The 20,136-nt window shown below is 36.3% G+C and overlaps 2 protein-coding genes and 1 long non-coding RNA gene across 12 annotated transcripts in view; 1 reads left to right on the plus strand and 2 right to left on the minus strand.

Annotated features, from left to right (window-relative positions):
- The window catches only part of LOC122238111, a 68,917-nt gene extending 60,107 nt beyond the window's left edge, over nt 1-8,810 (minus strand). Inside the window, exon 1 of the long non-coding RNA XR_006217073.1 lies at nt 8,517-8,810. This is a non-coding gene — a long non-coding RNA (uncharacterized LOC122238111). The remainder of the gene's footprint in view (nt 1-8,516) is intronic.
- Nucleotides 1-17,243, plus strand: part of LCORL (ligand dependent nuclear receptor corepressor like) — a 167,173-nt gene extending 149,930 nt beyond the window's left edge. For 5 of the 9 annotated variants that reach the window (XM_042984861.1, XM_042984864.1, XM_042984863.1 and 2 more), the window contains 2 exons: nt 3,065-3,091; nt 16,945-17,030. In XM_042984861.1, the coding sequence (XP_042840795.1) occupies nt 3,065-3,090 (26 nt within the window). In that variant the 3' untranslated portion in view covers nt 3,091; nt 16,945-17,030. Of the gene's footprint in view, nt 1-3,064; nt 3,092-16,944 lie in introns of all 9 variants that reach the window. The other 4 variants (XR_006217071.1, XM_042984869.1, XM_042984862.1 and 1 more) reach the window with 4 other exon arrangements.
- A 1,018-nt stretch (nt 17,244-18,261) lies between these two features.
- Nucleotides 18,262-20,136, minus strand: part of NCAPG (non-SMC condensin I complex subunit G) — a 46,820-nt gene continuing 44,945 nt past the window's right edge. For both annotated transcript variants that reach the window (XM_042984875.1, XM_007093746.3), the window contains exon 21: nt 18,262-19,743. In XM_042984875.1, the coding sequence (XP_042840809.1) occupies nt 19,620-19,743 (124 nt within the window). In that variant the 3' untranslated portion in view covers nt 18,262-19,619. The remainder of the gene's footprint in view (nt 19,744-20,136) is intronic.

A 20,136-nucleotide genomic window follows, 5' to 3' on the forward strand; every position in this document is an offset into this window, starting at 1 on the left:
CTAGAGAAAAGAAAATTTTATTAAGAAAATCATAAGGAAGAGAAAATGTATTTACAATAATGTATATATCTTTATGGGAAAAAAATCTGCATGTAAGTGAACCCATGCAGTTTAAACCCGTGTTGTTAAAGGGTCAACTGTGGTTAATATGGGAAAGAGGTCTGAGCTAGAGATAAAGATTTTGGAGTCCAATAATAACTGAAGTCATGAGAGTGGAATAGATTATTCAGCGTAAAATGGGAAGAGCCTAGGATCTGATCCCCAAATACACAGAGAAAAAAGAAAAAAAGAAAAAAAGATATACACAGAAGGAGACTGATGAGGCTAGTCAGAAAGTAAGAGGAAAGTCAGGAGAGTGTGGTAGAAAGGAAATGTGTTTTAAGAAGGGATAAAACAAGTGTAAACTGTTGATGAGAGGTCAGTTAAGCCCTGAAACATTTCCATCTAAGGTAGCCCAAAGGTTATTGTAATGATTTTGGTTTTGGCGGGGAAATGCAGTGAGAATCTTATGATTGAGTTAATGCAGGAAGAGGAAGTGAAGAAAATTAACACAGAAAACTGTAAATGGCTATGACTGGAGAGGAGATAGGGAGATAGCGAGAGGAAGCTCTAATGAAGACTGGTTTTAAAAAAATTTAGATGCCAATGGGAAGAAGCCAGTAGAAAATGAAAGGTTGAAGATACAAACATGAGATGGCAAGCAGTGGAAATGGAGTGAAGCGCCAGAGTTGATTATTGGACATTATGGGCCATCATTAGATAGATGGATTTTGGCCAGAAGAGTCATTTCTCTCTTAAAACATGAGAATAGTGGGAACAACATATGGGGATGTAAATCAGTTTACAAATTCATGGGCAGAATATTGAGGCTATTAGATCTATTTTCAGTGAGTCCAGACATAATTTAAGGGTAATATGATGGGCATTGTACAAAGTAGGTAACATTTGAAATCTATCTCAAGAAATAACAGGATTTAACAGCTTTGTGACTTTTATCTCAGCTGCCAGAACGTAAGCTTGGACAAAGGTGGGCCCTTAGATTCAATTGGGTCAATCGGATTCACCAGTAAACAAAGAAATCAAGCCTAGAATTCATTCTGTGAATAGTGATGAGAAACTATATGATCAAAGTGTAATTCTAATTCTAGAGGGTCTTTTCTGATAATAGCACACAGTATAAATTTGAGGGGAGGGGGGGGATAAAATGGGGTGTGTCAAAGGCTAGCTCTAAGAGATGATTTTTGAGGTGATTATGGCCTAAAATGGAGTGTGGCTATTGAAAATATTAAGAACTTTTGAATATCAGTGTCTTTTGAGTTACCAAGTAAATATGTGCCTTTCCTAATTGACAAATATCTGGATGTAAATAAGCTTACTTTGGACACATTTAAGGAAATTTTCAGACTAGAATAACTTATGTGGGCTTGAGGTTGCTATACTCAGTGTATCATCTAAAACATCAAATTTTGCTGTAAAAATTCAGAATTCAAATTGATACTTTGAATTAGATTGAGATGACCTACAACAGCTCAGTTTGTCAGCGTCTCCTGTTTTGTCATCTGTCCTCAAAAATGACCAAATACACATTTTCCCATTCAGCATTCTGGTTTTCACACAGGTATATAACTGATGGGTGATTTTTAACTAACAGTATACTCCTTTAGCTACCTGAAACTGAAGCCAACCATGCATTCTCCTCTGGTCCTGGTCATGAATGGTTTACCACGTTTTTTGCGTCCTAACTCAACTTTTAGATTTGTATGGTTGAGGCATACCTTGGCACAGAATAGCCTAAACATTTTCACATAAAATCTAGAGTTAGCATTTCTTCATGTGCTATTATTCAGCTTCATAATTATCATTTAATGGAAGAACTGTGAAGCACAGAGTAGATGATTTTCTAAATTTCATTTTGATAAACATTTCTAGATGACTCACTGTCACCTTAATCTAATTTGCTACACAAGCATTCCAGATACAGAGTCCAAGATGCAGTAGTCCTGCATCTGTGGTCCTGGTTCTGTGGTCCAATAGCTTTGGAAAATGCTGAGTTCTCTTTCCTGTGCCTGTTGAATCACAGCACCCCATTGAATGTTAAACTGCATTCTTCACACTTTATATATCACAACTTTTTATATCCTGCAGTTTGGGAAACATAATTGGAAAATACTGCTCTATATAGTTTCCTGAGTAAGGAGAAGAGTTTTAGGTTTTGAAGAGTTTCTAACTCTTGCTGTAATACTTTATTAAAAAATATAGAACAGTGACTTAGATAATCCCCTGTCTTGATGTTTTTTCTTAGAATTTTTCTTGGATATTTTATATCCTGTTGCTTTGTCAACCATTACTTAGTTTTTCACAGTATTCTGTTTCACTAATTGTCCTGCATCTTTCATGGAAAAACCATCCAGTTTATTCAACAAATTAGATACTTTTTCTTTTTGATCTGTTAGGCATTGTGTTAGATATCAGAGCTACAAAGGAACTCAGGGAACTTATTTTTTTTAAAAAGTCAAATTATTTTTACTTTGGCAACATAGTATAATTTGAAGAAAGATAATTTGGTTGATCTCTATTACTAGTTGGTATGGAGTATAGAATTATTTTCAAACATAAGATTATCTAAATCAGGGAGTCTGGCCCATGGCCCATTTGTAAGTAAGTTTTATTGTAACACTGCCATGTTCATTCACTTATATATTGTCTACTGGTGTTTGTGCCACACGAGCTTAACCGGGTAATTGTGTAAAGCCCATAAAACTTCAACTGCTGATTACGTGGCCCTTGATGGAAAAGTTTGCTGACCCGTTTATATCAGTAGAATTTGGTATGTGGCTAGAAAAAGTCATTGGATTTTTAAAAGTAGATTAAAGTTATTATATCCAGTTTATTTCCAACACCCCATCCTCTCCCTCCTCCTGCACAATACATTTCTGACTTGTAGTTGTTTTGTTTTGCTTTATCTCTATGGGACAAGACCTATCTTTATCCAGCAGAGTGGTGCTGGGGGAGCCATAGTGGCAGTTTTATTCTGTTTTTGTAAATCTTTATTCTCTCCCCGCAGCCTCCAGACCTGCTTTGTCTATCTGAGGTAAGTGCAAGGGTCACCTTCCCTCTCTTCCTTTACCAGTGGCTGCCACCTGTTAAAGTGATTTCAGTGCTTTATACCTTAAATTCCTTCCTCAAGTGTTCTCTTTCCCCCTTCTCTACCCTGGTTTTCTTCTTTATTTCTTCACTTAGGAATTTGGAATTCTTAGTTCAGCTCCCCTAGCTTCCATTTCCCCCCCCCCCACCTCATTTTTCCTAGGCAGTAAACACTTTTCTTTGTAGAGGAGCTGAGCATTCTGTGATTATAATGCTAACTCTATTGAATTCACCTATTGTTTAATTATGGGAGGGGAGTCAGAGTAGGTATCTGAATGTTTCATCCTGCCAGTTTTTTTCTTGATTGTTTTTGTTTAATTTAAATAAGACCTTGGCTTATTTTTCCTACCCCACCCCCATTCCAATTCCAGGCAATCTGGAAAATTCATTTACTTGCTACTTTGTTTCTATATATAGAAACAGAGAAAACTGGATAGACCCCATTAATTTATTCTTCAAAAAATATCTCCTATGTGCCAGGCAATATGCTAGGCTATATGTAGGATAAAATGGGGGACAAAACCAGGTATTGTTCTGTCCTCATGGTTCAAGTTTATTAGGAGAGGCAGACATTGAGTAAATAGTTACACGAATCTTACAAGTTCATAACTGTAGGTGGTACTAAAGAATTCTTTTTGGGTACTATAAGAATTCCTTCTCCCTATAAGGAGAAGACTTCTCTAAGGAAATTGACCGTTGAACTGAGCTGTGAAGAGTGAGTAGGAATTAACTAGGCCAAGTAGCAGACAACTGGGCAGGGAGGGGAGAGGACTGACTTTCAGGAAGAGTTGCATGTGGAAAAAGTACAGCATGGTGTTCTTTGCAGGTAAGACAATGACTGTGTGTCTTGGGTCAAAAGAGAAAGGAGGAGCATGGTGTCAGATGTAAAGATTGAGGAGTAGGTGAAGGATAGACCATGTAGGTTCTCATAAGTCATGTTTATGTGTTTCCGATAGCTTCCCATTGCTCTTAAAGTAGAGATTGAAATTGGGAGTGGATGGGGAAGGTATATGACATCATCAGATTCTCCTTCCTAAAGGATCTGACTGCCTTGTGAAACATGAATGGTAGAGGGCATGAATGAAGGCATAGACCATCATGGTGGTCCTAATGAGAACTGTGCTACTTGAAAACAATGCTTTACAAACTTTAGTGTGCATGAGAATCACCAGGAGGGCTTATTGAAAAAGAAATTGTTAGGCTCCAAGCACTTTCTATTTCAATAGGTTATGTAGTGGGGCCCAAGTGATGCTTATTTTGCTGACCCAAGGACCACACTTTGAGAACCATTGGTATAGAGTGTAGAGTGTTGTGGTGGAAAGAAGATTAGTTCCTTATTAATATGATCATTGTGTTATAAATTACCCTCTAAATACCACTTTAGCTATATTCCACAAAGTTTGCTCTGCTGTATTTTCATTTCCACTAAATTAGAAATATTTTCTAATTTCCCTTGTAGTTTTTTATTTAACCCATGGATTACTTAGAGATGTATTGGTCACTTTTCAAATATTTAGGGATTTTCCAGATACCTTTCTCTTACTGATTTCTAATTTGATTCTGCTATGCTTATAAAATATACTTTGTATGATTTTAATTCTTTTGAATTTATTGAGATTTGTTTTATGGTCCAGAGTCTATCCAGATCTACTTTAATAACTGTTCTCTGTGTTCTTGAAAATAATGTTCATTCTGCTGCTGCTGGGTGGTGTTCCTTTAAGCAAGTTGATAGTGCTGTTCAACTCTTTTGCATCCTTCCTGAGTTTCAGTCTACTTATATTTATTCTTGAGAGAAGCATTTTGAAATCTGCAGCTATGATTCTAGATTTTCCTATTTATCCTTTTAGTTCTATCAGGTTTTGCATCATGTATTTTGAAGCTCTGTTATTAGGTACATACACATTTGGAATTTTTATGTACTTTTGATGTATTTACTCCTTTTTCATATGAAACTAACCTCTTCATCTCTAGAAGTATTCCTTGGTCTGAAATCTTTTTTTGTCTGATAGTTATTCCAGCCTACTTTTCCCTAGTTTTAACATGGTATATCTTTTCCCACACTTTTATTTCTAACCTATATGTGTCTATATTAAAAGTGAGTTTCTTTGAGGCAGCATACACTTGAGGCTTGCTTTCTCATTCAGTCTGACAATCTCTGCCTTTTAATATACCATTTTCCATCTCATGTGACTTTTGATGTGGTTGTTTGAGTCAGCCAACTTTATTTTTTTAATTGAGGTATAATTGACATACAACATATTAGTTTCAGGTGTACAACATAATGATATATATTTGTATATATTGTGAAGTGATCACCAAATAAGTCTAGCTAATATTTGTCACCATAGTTACAATTTTTTTCTTGTGATGAAAACTTTTACAATCTATTAGCAACTTTCAAATATGCAATACAGTATTATTATATACTCAGCCACCATGTATACATTACATCCCCATGACTTATTTGTATTATAACTAGAAGTTTGACTCACTTCACCCATTTTGCTCTCACCTCTGGCATCCACCAGTCTGCTTTCTGTATCTGCGAGCTTGGTTGATTTTGGTTTTTGTTATTTTAGATTCTACATATAGGTGGAATCATCTGATATTTGTCTTTCTCTGACTTAATTCACTTACGATAATGCCCTCAATGTCCATCCATGTTGTTGCAAATGGCAAGATTTCCTTACTTTTTGGATAATATTCCAGTGTGTGTGTGTGTGTGTGTGTGTGTGTGTGTGTGTGTATGAGAGAGAGAGAGAGGATTCTCTTTATCCATTCATCCATTGATAGACACTTAAGTTGTTTCCATATCTTGGTTATTGTAAATAATATTGCAATGAACATGATGGGGAATGCATATATCTTTTCAAGTTATTTTCATTTTTTGGGTAAATATCCAGAAATGGAATTGTGGATCATATGGTCGTTCTATTCTTAATTTTTTGAGGAACATCCATACTGTTTTCTATATTGGGTATGTGAATTTACATTCCCACTCATAGTACACAGGTTTGCCTTTTCTCCACATCTTCACCAATACTTGTTATTTCTTGTCTTTTTGATAATAGCCCAACTTTCTATTTTCTGTTTGTCCAATCTATTATTTAGTTCCTTTTTCTCTTTTCTTGCCTTCTTTTAGACAAGTTGAGTATATTTTATTATTCTATTTAATCTCTTAGTTTTTAAGTAGTACTTGCTGTCAGGTTTACCCTATATATCATTAACTTACTATAAACTACCTTCAGATAATGTTATATTACTTCATGTATAATCTTAAGAACTTTACAGTACATGTGCCTTTCCTCCCTTCAAGCCTTTGTGCTATTATTATTGTCATATGTTGTGCTTCCATAAATGTTATAATCCTTCCAATATAGTGTTACTATTTTTCCTCCGCACAGTTATTCAAAGAGGTTTTCAAAATAGGAAAAGTATCTTCTCCATGAATTTTCCATTTCTGGTGTTTTTCATTCTTTTGCACAAATCCAGGTTTCTATCTGATGTCATTTTACTTCTGCCTGAAAACTTCCTTTAGCAATTCTTGTTGTGTGGGTTTGCTGTTTAATAATTCACTCAGCCCTGCCTTTTTATGTCTTAAAAAGTCTTCATTTCACTTTTGTTTTGAAAGATATTTTTGCTGAATATGAAATTCAAATGTGACCATATACTTTTTAGTACTTTGAAGATGTTGCTCCACTGTCATTTAGTTTGCATTGTTTCTGAAGAGAAGTCTGCTGTGATTCTTATATTTGCTACTCTGTATTGTTTTTTCCTCTAGTTCTTTGTAAGATTTTATCACTGGTTATCAGCAGTTTGATTATAAATGGGTTTGGCTTTGTTGCCTTTATGTTTTTTCTACCTGGAGTTTTTTTTAACTACTTGGATATGGGAGTTTAGTTTTTATCATATTTGGAAATATTTCAGCCATACTTTCTTCAAGTATGTTCCTATCCCTCTTGTCTCTACTCTCCTTTTGGGATTCCAATCACATGTATTTTGTTACATAGATCACTGATACCTACTCATTTTTGTTAATTTTTTTAAGTTTATTTATTTATTTTGAGAGCGAGAGCATGCAGGAAGGGCAGAGAGAGGGAGAGAGATAAAGAGAATCCCAACCTGCACTGTCAGCACAGAGCCTAATGCAGGGCTCAAGCTCACGAACCAGGAGATCATGACCTGAGCCAAAACCAAGAGACAGACATTCAATCGACTGAGCCACCCAGGCACACCTTTGTTCATTTTTTTTATGTTTCATTTTGGATTATGCTATTTCTATGTTTTTAAGTTTGATAACCTTTTCTTTGGGTTGTCTAATCTGCTGTTAATAACACCCAGGATATTTTCATTTCAGAAATTATATTTTCATCTCCAGAAGTTTAAATTTAGTCTTCTTTGTATCTACTATATTTCCCCTCATGCTCATGCTTTCCTCAGCTTCTTGACTATAATGGAGTATATTTTAAATATCTGCATGAACATCCTTGTGTGCTAATTTTATAATCTGTATTATTTATCAGTTCCTACTGATTGATTTTTCTCATTTTGGATATTTTCCTGTTTTGTACATGCCTGGTAATTTTGGATTGGATGCTAGACATCGTCGGTTTTACATTGTGTGCTGGGGTTGTTTGTTTTTACAGTGCCTTCAATGTTTTGGGGCTCTGTTCTGAGACACCACGAACTTATTAAGAAAAACCTTTATCCTTTCAAATCTTGCTTTTGGGCATTGATAGGCAGCCTATAGTCTAGGACAGTGGTTCTCACCAGGGGATGTCCTACAGGGGATAATTGGTGACATAGGGAGACATTTTGGATTGTCACACCTAGTGGGTAGAGGCCGGTGATTCTGCTAAACATTCTACAGTGCATAGTAAGACAGCTCCCCACAAAAAAGAATCATTCAGCCCCAAATGTCAGTAGTGCTGAGGTTGAGAAATCCTGCTCTAGGGCTAATTTTACCCCCACTAGTGAGGCACTACCAATACCTATTCAATGCCGTATGTATTAGGAGATTTATCCATTCTTGCTGGTGGGAACACAAATTTTATCCAGTCCTATATGGTCTCTGGGGATTTTCCAGCTGGTCCTTTTCAGTGGTCTTTTTCACAGCCTTGGGAAACATTCATGCACTGATCAGTATTTATCTACGGATTCCAGGGAAACCAATGTTGCTCTCTGGCAGCACTGTCAGTGCAGCTCTGTCTCCTGTTACCTGCCCCACAGACTCTAGTTGCCTTGGTCTCCCTCACCTCCAAACTTTGTCCTCTCATCTCAGGAAGGCTTCCAAGCTTCCTTTGGATTCCTCTTCCTATACTGCAGCCTGGAAACTATTCAGGCAGTAAGCCAGAGCAAGTGTTATGACTTACCTCCTTTGTTCCCTTCTTTCAGGGGTCACTGTCATCCTGTACTTTCTTTCATCCATGGTCTTAAAAATATTTCATATATTTTTGTTCCTGTTACTTCATCATGGCCAGAAGCAGAAGTCTAGATTTATTCTTTTGACAGATATCTATCCAGTTTCTATAATGCAAGGTGCTGGAAATAATATGTTGAACAAGACCAATATGTTGTACTCTCATCAAACTTGTATTTTAACTGGAGGGAGGAAAAACATAAGCAGTTTAAGTTCTGTGTCAATGAAATTAGATGGTATAAAGAGTTTTCTAGGGGTAGTTACTTTAGGTTGAGTACACAGGGAAATCCTTTCTGAAGAAGTAATGAGTGAACTGTGGGATGAGTTGAGATGTCTGCGAGATCTTTGATAACTGAAACTGAGTATGGATGAGAACCCCTAAATAGAGATTATAGAAGAAGAAAAGGAAGCCTGGGACTTGGTCTTAAGAAATTCTAAGCCATCCAAGAATAGGATGACTTGGAGTAAAAGGAAGAGGAAAAAGGAAGCCAGTATTGTGTTTTGTATCAAAATCCAAGAAAAATGAGTTTCAAGAAAGAGGTTTACTTCTCAGGCTGCCATAACAAAATACCATAGACTGCATGGCTTAAAACAGAGATTTGTTTTCTCACAGTTCTGGAGGCTAGAAAGTCCAAGATCAAGGTCTGGAGGGTTCAGTTTCTGGTGAGGGGTCTCTTGCTGGTTTGCACATAGCTACCTTCCCATTCTCTGGTGTCTTCTTCTCCTTTTATGGAGATAACAAACCCATCAAATTAGGACTCAGATTGTGACCTCATTTTACCTTAGTTACCTCCTAAAGGCCCTGTATTTCTTAATATAGGGGGTTAGGGCTTCAACATATGAATCTGGGGGGTACACGGTTCAGTCTGTAGCAGAGGAAATGGCCATTAGTGTTGAATGTTGTTAGGAAGGCAAAATAGTTGAAAAATTAAGGATCATTCATTGGCTTTATCAATTCATTGGTGACTTTAGTAGGTGTTTTTGTGGAATGAAAGGGCCTGGAAGCCAGACTGGAGCAGGTTAAGAATAGGAGATAAGAAAATGGTGATATCAAGTATAGGATAATTCATTAAAGTAATCTAGCTCTAAACATGAAGAAAATAAAAGATTGAGTGAAGTTTTGTTTTTTAAGGAATGAGAGACCTTGCACTTGTTTAATCATTATCTATTGCTACAACAATGCTGTATTACAAACCACCCGAAAACTTACTGCCTGAAAGTAAATGAGCACTTACTGCACTCCTATATCTGGGACTGGCAAATAAGGCTAAGAGGTTCTTTTGATTTTGGCCAGGCTCCCTCACATGCCTTTGTACGAGCTGGCTACCAGGTGTGACACCTTAGCCCTGCGCCATACCTCCCACGCATGCTGCAGGCCAGCCCAGGCAGTGCTCTCCTGGCAAAAGCAGAGGTATACGAGGGAGCATAAGTGACCGAGTAGTTTCTCATGCTTCAGCTTGCATGCCTCCGCCAGTTTACAGTTCATACTTGTTAACCAACATCTTATCGGCCCAAGCAAGTCACATGGGTGAGGCCAGAATGAGAGGACATTGCAAAGTGATAAAGAGTAAGTATAGGCATGGGTGAAGAATTTGGGCTGTGAATGCAGTTAATCTGCCACAGATGGTATATTAAAAAAACAAAACAAAACAAAAAAAGGGATCATTGATTATAATCATTGTTAAGTTCCTCAGAAGGCAGATGTGAACAGGGTCCAAAATCATTCTAAGTCATGTCAGGCTCAGCAACCTTTCACAATTAGTTGGTTGGCACTATTTTAGATTAATAACTGCTAATTGCTTTTAATATCACATTAATTTAGTACTAAAATTTCCCATTTTATTTTTTATGAATGTATGTAAATCACATTTGTGTATTTATTGAATATCTGAATACCTGTTATATGTAAGATACTGCTTTAGGCACAGCTGTGTTATACTAATTAAATATACAAGTTAATTAAGAAATTCAGGTAAATGTTTTGTCCTTACATGGTCATTGATCACTTCTAAATCACACAGCAGTGCAAAATGTTCATTGATTTCTGAAGAGAATTGGTTTTGTGCCTTTGCTCTGACTATAATTTCCCTCATTGTATTCTTTCATTCTATTCCTTCAAATAAAAATTCAGGTAGATCTATTTATCAGGAGAAACTATTCTTTTTATTCTAGATGTTTTCTTGTGAATCCCCAATTATGGTTTGCTCTAATAATCACGATAACCCTTACTAGTTAAGCACATAATATGCTAATCTTTATGTTAAAGTAATTCTCCTAAAATTGGTTGGAGTAAATTGCAAATCTAGGATTCTAATTCAAGAATATGAGACTTCAAAGTCTTACTCTTAACCGCCAGGTTCTTCTGTTCCTCCACATAACTACATCAAATAATCAAAAGCAAGTCAGAAAAAATGTCTGACTTAAAATCTACCACTTAACAATCTGCCAAGGCCTTTAAATTCTTCAGTATTCTACCAAAAAGAAATTTTACTCTTGAGATAAATTAAGTCTTTAAAAACAAAAAATCTGTACAACCTAACTCTTAACAGAGTTTGCTGGCAAAAGAAAGGATTTACTCATACCTTTGACCTCATGGTCTGCTGGTAGACCATGTTTAACTGGCTAGATCCCTATGGCTCTTAATTTGAATCCCCCACCCCACCCCTTTAAGCCCAGATTTTAAATTAAATGGTTGTACAATTGCAGAAACAAATTATACACATATCTGTCATCTTTTATCCCACACATGTATCTTTTGACTTTTTGTTAGTAGTACTAATATTAACATTTATTGAGTCCTTATTATGTGTTCAGCCAGGCATTTTACATGCCTTCTCTATGCCACCTACTTTATATAAACTCATTTACTAATCACATTTCCCTCAAGAGGTGGGTACTCTCATTATCTTCACTTTCCAGTTAAATTGAAGCTTAGAGTTTAGGAAATGTACACTTAGCAGGTGAGTGATTTGATTTGGAATCAGAACTTAGGCTCTACAAAGCCTCTCTCCTTCCCAGTTTACTAAAACCCTTACCCCTTTAGGCCTATTTCAAATGACTTTTCCCCAGTCTCGCCACTGCTAAGATTAAGTTCCCTTCTATGTTATCCCTTAGTCTTTAGTTACCTCTTCTGTATTTACTGTGTACTGCTTTTTATTTTGGTAATTCATGAATACTTCTCCCTTCTGCCTCCTTACCGAACTGGAAAACCCTTGAAGACAGACACCATCACACTATTTTATATTCTTAATATATTGGGTAGGTAGCGGTTAGAGTCCAGTAGACCAAGAATTTCATTTTTCTAACTTCTTACTACATCAGAAACATGGGAACACACTTGATGACTTCATAAAGGTTCTCTGATCTAGTTTTGCACATTTAGCAACCCTATTGATTTGGATAGATTTGAGGAGAATCAGGCTCAGGGTATAGCTAGAATAGCTATTCAGTAAATTTTTACTGACTTAACATTAGATGACATCATTTCCAGAGGAAATAAACCAGTCACTCAGAATTTGGAGTTAAAACAAATGAGTTCAAATTCAGTAGTTTCATGTACATTATAGTAACTGTTCTAATTCCAAATCGTATACCAGAATTCAGTTTATCCATGCATACAGCTGACTTTTCTCCCTTTGAAAAGATTAACTTGTTTCTTGAAACCCTTAACCTAAAGAATACTCTTTTGGTAGCTATCAAAAAACATGTCTATGCCCTAACATATTTTCTTTTACCTTGAGAAATTGAAAGATGTAATAGCTCCTTATTTAGTTAAATATGAGGAAACTTGATGCTCTAAATATATCTTTCTAGATACAGTTATGGCTGTAGGCCTTCAGGATGTCTTTCTGTCTGAAATCTGTAGACCAAACACATCTATAGACCAAACAATGCATTAAGTATTTTGAAGAAATAGATAAATGGGTATTAACATGAAGGCAGAATCACGACAGAATTGCAACCCAAGAGTTCGTATGCAGGATAGAGGGAGGGATACATCCTAGACTCTGAACTTGCCTTACTAGTTGAGTGACTTTGATATGTCATTTTACTTCTTTGAGCCTCAATGGTGGTTGTTAGAACTGAATAAAATATTGTCAGGGAGGTTTTTAGTATAGTGCCTGGCATGTAGCAACTGCTCTAGAAATGATATTTTCAGACCTGTCCTGATCACACTAAAATTTGTTTCCTGTGATTTGGCTAGTTCACATTCAGGTTTATTGTGTGTATGACAGAGAAGAACTATCCCATATCTCTAGTAATAAGTAAAACAAATTTGAGTTATTAGAGCTAGATATATGTTAAAAATTCTTTTTGTTAGAATTATCAGTAATCATTAATTTAAATGTTTATTTTGAGAGAAAGGGAGAGAGCGCAAGCACGAGCTGGGGGAGGGGCTGAGAGGGAGAATCCCAAGCGGGCTCCGCACCCAGTGCAGAGCCCAACATGAGGCTCATCTCACAAACTGCGATCATGACCTGAGCTGAAATCAAGAGTCAGATGCTCAACTGACTGAGCCACCCAGGCGCCCCAGTCATCATTAATTTAAATCACACATTATGACTGTTTGGATTTCCATGACCCACCAGAGATTTTCATCTTTTATACTTCCCAAATGCACATATTCTTATAAACCTCCATTCAGATGCTGGAGAGAGGCTCTATCTAGGGTGGATGAAATTACCCAAGTATTGAAAATAGGCTTAGATGTCTAGATGATCATTTCAGGTGCCCCTTCTTTGTCCTCATTCCCTCCTCACCTACCATCTGTCTAGATTGCTAGTTTGATAGAAGCCTTACTTAGGGTGAGTATCTCTCTTCCAGTTTTGTCCCCCATTCACCAAAATACAGTGTTAAACTAAACCTTTGCATTTGTCTATAGCTCCATATGATTTTTAAATCATGTTAAATGGTATTCATTAGATCATCAGGAATGTAAAGGTAAGTAGGAAGATGTCGTTTAATTTTTTTTTAACATGAGGAAAAGGAGACTGAGTGAAGCTGTTACTTGTCCAACATCATAAGGCTGATTATTAATATTCCCAGAATTGGAACCCAGGTCTTTATGTTCCTTTTCCCAGTTCTTTACTTGCAAGAGTACCGCTGAATACACCATTGCTAAGCTTTCAATAGAATCCTGGATGTGGATATATAAAGCCACTTGATACGATGATTTAAATGCTGCTGCTTCGAATTTTGAACCATATATGTAAGACAGAGAAGCCATGAAATAAGACTGATAAATCTGATGATCTAAAATTTAGAATGGATTCATGACAAAACCACCATAAGCAGATATAAACAACTAATGAACAAGGCAGGATGGGGAGGGAAGTGGGAGTGTAAATCACATAGAACAAAACACTGATCTTAACTAAATATCAAAATAGATCATCTCAATGGGCAAAGAACACAGAGAAGGAAAAACAAGTGGCTTCTAAATATGAAAATAAGCCAAACCTTCCTCATAAGAGAAGTGCAAATTAAACAACGGCATACCATTTTTAACCTAGTTTTTTTTTTACAAAGATCCATAACTTATTATACATTATTGATAAGAAAATGAGGGAAGAAAGACATTTTCATACATTGTTGGTCAGAGTGTAAATGGCATGTTGTCTACAAAGGATAATTTGGTAATCTCTATCCAAAATCTTTAAAGCACCTTTGACTCCGTTTATCCTACTCCTAGACATCAACCCCATAGATACAGTTGAATACATAGACATACAAGAATATTCGATTTTCCTGTTCAAAACCTAAAGAAAAAAAGCTTAAAAAGTACATCAAGAAAATTTGAGGGGCACCTGGCTGGCTCAGTCAGTAGAGCATGTGACTCGACCTCAGGGTCACGAGTTCAAGCCCCACATTGGGTGTAGAGATTATTTTAAAAAAGAAAAAGTTGAGGAACATGTATTAATCTTTCACTTGGTACAAATGTATATGATTGCCCCATAACCTCCTGACGTTAAACCTAACAAGTCCAATTTTTTAACTTACAAATATGAAGGAATATTTGTTAAAAAATTCCTCTAGGTTGCAAATTCCCTGAAAGCATGCACTGTGTCCACCTCCCCATCTTCGTGCCTCACAAGTGCTTTCTAGTGGATACTCAATGTAGAATAATTTGGTATAGAAGATAGAATTGAAAAGTGCTTTGGTTATAACTGAAGATGCAGGTTCTTATATTAGTCTGAATGCATCTGGTTAGAACACTCCAAAAAAGAGCAGTTTATTTTTCTATTTTCCTATACCTTAGTTTCCCCATTTTAAAAATGAGTTATCTAGAAAGGTCCCTTCTAGCTCTTATTATTCTAATGCCTCTGTTTCTGGCCCTTGAAGATAGCTATGTTCTTCTACTCAGTACTCTGTAGATAGGTAGTGCCTAAAGTTTGCACACCACTTTTCTTTTTTTTAATGTTTATTTACTTTTGAGAGAGAGCACGAGTGGAGGGCGAGGCAGAGAGGGAGACACAGAATCCGAAGCAGGCTCCAGGCTCAGAGCTGTCAGCACAGAGCCTGACGCGGGCTGAAACTCACAACCTGAGATCATGACCTGAGCCGAAGTTGGACACTTAACCGACTGAGCCACCCAGGCGCCCCTGCACTCCACCTTTTTTTTTTTTTTTTTTTTTTTTCTTCACACCACCTAGTTTTAAGTGGGTATTTATGAATTAAGTATGTCAGTCTATCTATTGGTACTAACGTATAGTTCTTGAACTGGTATTTTCTTCCCATGATGTGTATACTTTTGTGTACTCCTGGAGTTCGTGTACCCAAATTTCGAGTATACTCTCTAGAAAAGTAAATTAATGTTAAAAGTATTAAAAAGAACAATAATGTAGTTATTAAAGTATTCTGATGAATAGCAAAGAGCAAAAATTGTTTTTGTCACCATGATTTGTTGCTTTGTGCCATCATTTTCTTCTTCTGGCAATGATGCTTGATATACTTATTCACCAAGCTGTCTTAGTATAATTGTATTTTTATAGCTTGCCCTAGAGTTTCTCGGAGGCATACATACACATACTACAAATATGAAGACTGGCAGTCCTTGTAAGATGGAAAAACATTACTGCTTTATCTGAGCTTTGCTGCCTTGAAAAACAAAAATATCTTGAGGTCCGTGAGGCTAATAGTAACCAGTGCAAATGTTTTCAAAAACCAGTCAGGATTTCTATGAATGAGAGTATTGTTTTTTTTTTATCTCTTTTTTTTTATCTCTCATATATCAGGCCATGATTTAAGTACATTATTATTTATTCACCTCTATGTTCTTTCGGTTTTTTTAAAGTGATTTTCTATATGATGAGTAACCTTTTAGGCTACTTGTAGTTTGTCATTCTGTTTCATAAACTTGAAACTATGTTATTTGGTGGAACCGGGAGTCCATTTGCCTGAAGAGAGCTCAGTGGCAACATGACAACTGTTAAAATATAACAGGTTAAATCTCTCTGGTTTACTGAACAGCAAATGAGTAGGTTGTTGAGGTTGCAAGGAGAAATCAGGAAAAAGTCACTGATGTCTGGCAGTGGCTGCCACTTAAAATAAGTCACTTAAATACTGCACAGCAGTTTCCTCTTTACTAATAGGAAGAATCATGGACCTGTGGTTGGAGAAAGCTTGGGAATGATGTAGTCCAACTAATAGCTAATGTATAACAAGCTATGACATAGTTTATAAACATGAGGATCTACATCTGAAAACGTGAATGGGCTATCAATATTATTTTTAAGATGTGGGTTTACATGTCCATTATATGTGGACTAGCTACCCTTTGGACTCTCAAGTTTCTATGTTTCTAAAGATTCTCATAAGAGAGCCAGTAGACAAGAATAGGGGAAAGAGAAAGGACTATACCAATTTGGTGACTGTAACTTGAGGCGTATCTGTACTTGAGTCTGAGACTCACTTTTATCATTTATCATGAGAAGTATACCAACATTGCTTGGTTTGCTATGAAATTTATGAGATAATCCATGCGAGTGTCTCTAGAACACAGTAGGCTTTCAAAGGTTAATTCCTTCTTGTCTCAAAGTGGCTCTGATCCTGGTAAGTTAAAGGACAAATGAAAAGGGCTGAATCCTACCAAGTTCAGTACGTTAAATGTCCAGAGTATGCTGATGGAATCCATATATGCAGTGGTTTTTGTCCAGTGCTATCTGGGTGACCTTTTAAATACCTGGCTAACATAGGTAAAGTATTCAATTCAGTAAGGAGGCCAGAGGTAAGGAACACAACAAAACTCTGTACTTTCAGAATAAAATGCCCTAATTCTAATGTCTGGAGGTCCAAACAATAAGATGATTGAATTTCTTTTACAAGGTCGATAATTTATTTGAAATTAAAGAACTAAAATGCTTTACACTTTTTTTTTCCAGCATGCTACAAATGAAAACTGATGAGAAACTGAATTTGTCCGATGGGAATACAGCAAGTTGCCCTTTGAGCCCCATTAAGATGTGCCTTAATCGTCCCATTGAATGGAATCTGAATTTGACAGCAGCATCTCTAGCGAGCTGTACAGTTCATAACCAAAATCTCAAAAGTGAAGAGAAATAGATTACAGTTCTTCTTGCACTATCCTCATTTTGTACATCAGTATTCCTTCTGCATTTATCAATTGATCTTGAAATATTTCTAGTCCTGTGATGTCTTTATATTAAATCATTAGCATTAATCATTTTGATTATATTCTTTGTATGTTTTTTTATGTTTTACACCGGACCATTGTGGAATTTTGCAGTACAGATGGATTTTGATGTTTCTCTTTTTAATGGTATTTTGTGAATTTTTTATGCCCTAAGTTTAAATACATAATTGTTCCCGGTTTTATTTCTGTGCACAAAGTTTTAATATATAACGCATTATGTGATTTAGAAGGCTAGTATTGTAAAGAGTTGTGATGATGACCTGACCCAGGATATAATAGGTGGATACCAACTACCTCGAAGCAAACTGGTAAAAGGCAAAGGTATCTCTTAGAAGTATATTATCTCCTTCAGAGTTATATATGTATAGAAAAGTTGATCATAGTTTATCATCAAGTAGCATGTTTCCATTCATAGGAGAATTTGAGCTGATCCGTTTTTTCTCTTGTACTTTTAAACCTATAAAATCTGTGGGCTGTAAGATGAATGGCACAATTGCATGTTTACTCGTTAGCAAAGCTGTGCCTCTTACAGACAAGAATACTATTTGGTGTAAGTTACCAGTTTCGAATGAAAAATGGTAAATGGATTTACATCTATTGATTTTACTGTATTTTAGCCATTTAAGTGTAAAATGTCTTTTAAAATCAGGATAATATTCCTTACCTTTAACTATAATTGTGCAAAAGCATAGCTTCAGCAGTGGCTTATGTGATTGTGTCTAAAACTTGAATAGTAAGAATCCTAAAGGTTTGGTGCTTACATTTATTTTTCCCCATGCCAGAGGAAAAAAGCTTTGGTATGGTGGTCCGTGTAAGTATGTAAGAACATGGCTTCTTCCCTTTGGATAGCCTGGCTGTAGGGTAAATGGGATTTAGTTTATGGTGTTTCTAAAGACTTTTCCTTCTAGCACATTCTGTGTACACTTTATGTCCTTATTTCTCCCTTTACCCCACCCACAAAAATTATTTTTAAAGTGACAGGGATTTAACAAAAGAAGACTTACATAAGGAATTTGAAGCACAGAAAGACACAGAGCCAACAGAATGAAAAACAATCATCTATTTTTTATTGTTTTATATCACCACCATATCTGCCTTTTCCTTTTGCTTAATACGCATTCTTACTTTGTAACTTTCAGACTCCTTTTATATTTCTGAGTTTTATAAAGCACATATATATGTATGTAATATAGCAATTTGGTTCTAAAAAGCACAACGATCTTAATTTAGCTCTTACAACATCACCTAAAAAAAAAATGGCCTCTAGTGAATAAACCTTAAAAAGCACAATCATTATTAGTACAGATCCAATGTTTGTTAGGACATTTCTGTTCTGGATAATAAAGAGAAAAGGTAAGTACCAGAGAGAGAAGAACGTGCATTTTGCTGGGTGTTGCAGCAGGAAGCAGGGCTCAGTTCACACGCTAGAAGTTCCCCAAGTCAGGCAAGTGCCAGTTTGAGAAGAAAAGTGAAATGGACAGTGACAGAACAAGTGCTCATCAACTAGTATGTAAAGGATTTCCTGTCACACTTTTCTCACTAGCATTCTCTTTTATTATCCACAATATTATTTTGTTATGCCAAAAACACAGAAAGCAACTCCAGCATTAATATGTGTAAGGGGGGGGGGGCGGGGCACCCAGTTGGCTCAGTTGGTAGAGCCGGTGACTCTTGATTTTGGGGTCAAGTTCAAGCCCCACACTGGGTATAGGGATTACTTATATATACATATACATGTATGTGAACAGCTCCCTAACCCAAGAAACACCATCACAACCATAAGCAAACGAGGGCTCTCAGATACAAATATTTTACGAAGAGAAATTACCCATTCAGGTAGCATTACCAAAATATTTTTAGTGTAAGAATCACAAAACAAAATTATCAAAATAACTTTGACTTAGATGCTGGGTACTTTAAGTTCATTGTACTGTTCCTCCCTTAAGGTAAGCTCCTTTCTAGCCAGTTTGTGGTACTTCATTTGCCCTTGAGATGTCCCTTTTTAATGTGTTCTGAAGTGTTTTCATTGATGTTGCATGGGCCACACCTAAATCAAAGCTTCCTAAATGCAAGCTACTAGCTAGTTACACTGAAAAGCTGTCCATAATGCCATACTAAACATGAGAGTTCATAAGCATCCCCTGGAAACCTACTGAAGCAGCAGGTTCCTAGGCCCACCTTAGATCCTGATTAAATCCACGTGACCGATGCAGGTGTCCGTGGAGCACACTGACAGGCGCTGTCCTGCTGCTTCAGTACAGGCAAAGTAATGAATCGCACAGCACAAACTGCTACAAGAGGCATTTTCTAATTTTGATACAAGAGTAACTGTATTAGAGCAGAGAACTGAACATAATTTTAAAGGACATGGTCAAAAGGACTTCACCTCCATCATCTCTTCTCCTAACTTGTATCTTCATTGAGAAACTGTGCAAGGTTAACTTTACTTTTTTCTAGTGCTGCTGTTTTGGCTCGTCTTGGTAATCTCCTCTTCATTTCTGATTCTGGCTCTGGAACTTCAGGGTCACTAAATAGATGTTGAAAATACACCAATTTAAATACAAGCTTTAAACCCTCAAGTTTATTTATCAATAAAGCTCTTTGCTTCTGTCATTTTATCAGTGTGTAATTGATATCCTGATTTCACTAGGTTTAAAACTAAAGCCAAAAAGACTAACTGGCTATCCTGCCAAGTGAATCATGGGAAACCTAGGTAATTGCTTTTTATATCTATATAGAACCTTGTGTTATAAAGAAAAAACCAAATTTTGTAATGAAGCGTGTGATTAAACAGGAACAACTGCCCAAAAGAATTCTGGAGGACAACACAAAGTGAAAAAAAAATTTAAGTTCTCTTATTTCAGGCAATAAATTCTTAAAACACTCTGGAAATAGCAAGTTTCCTGAAAACATTTTAAAT

This window comes from Panthera tigris, chromosome B1 (assembly GCF_018350195.1).
Source record: "Panthera tigris isolate Pti1 chromosome B1, P.tigris_Pti1_mat1.1, whole genome shotgun sequence".
NCBI classification, from domain to species: Eukaryota; Metazoa; Chordata; class Mammalia; order Carnivora; family Felidae; genus Panthera; species Panthera tigris.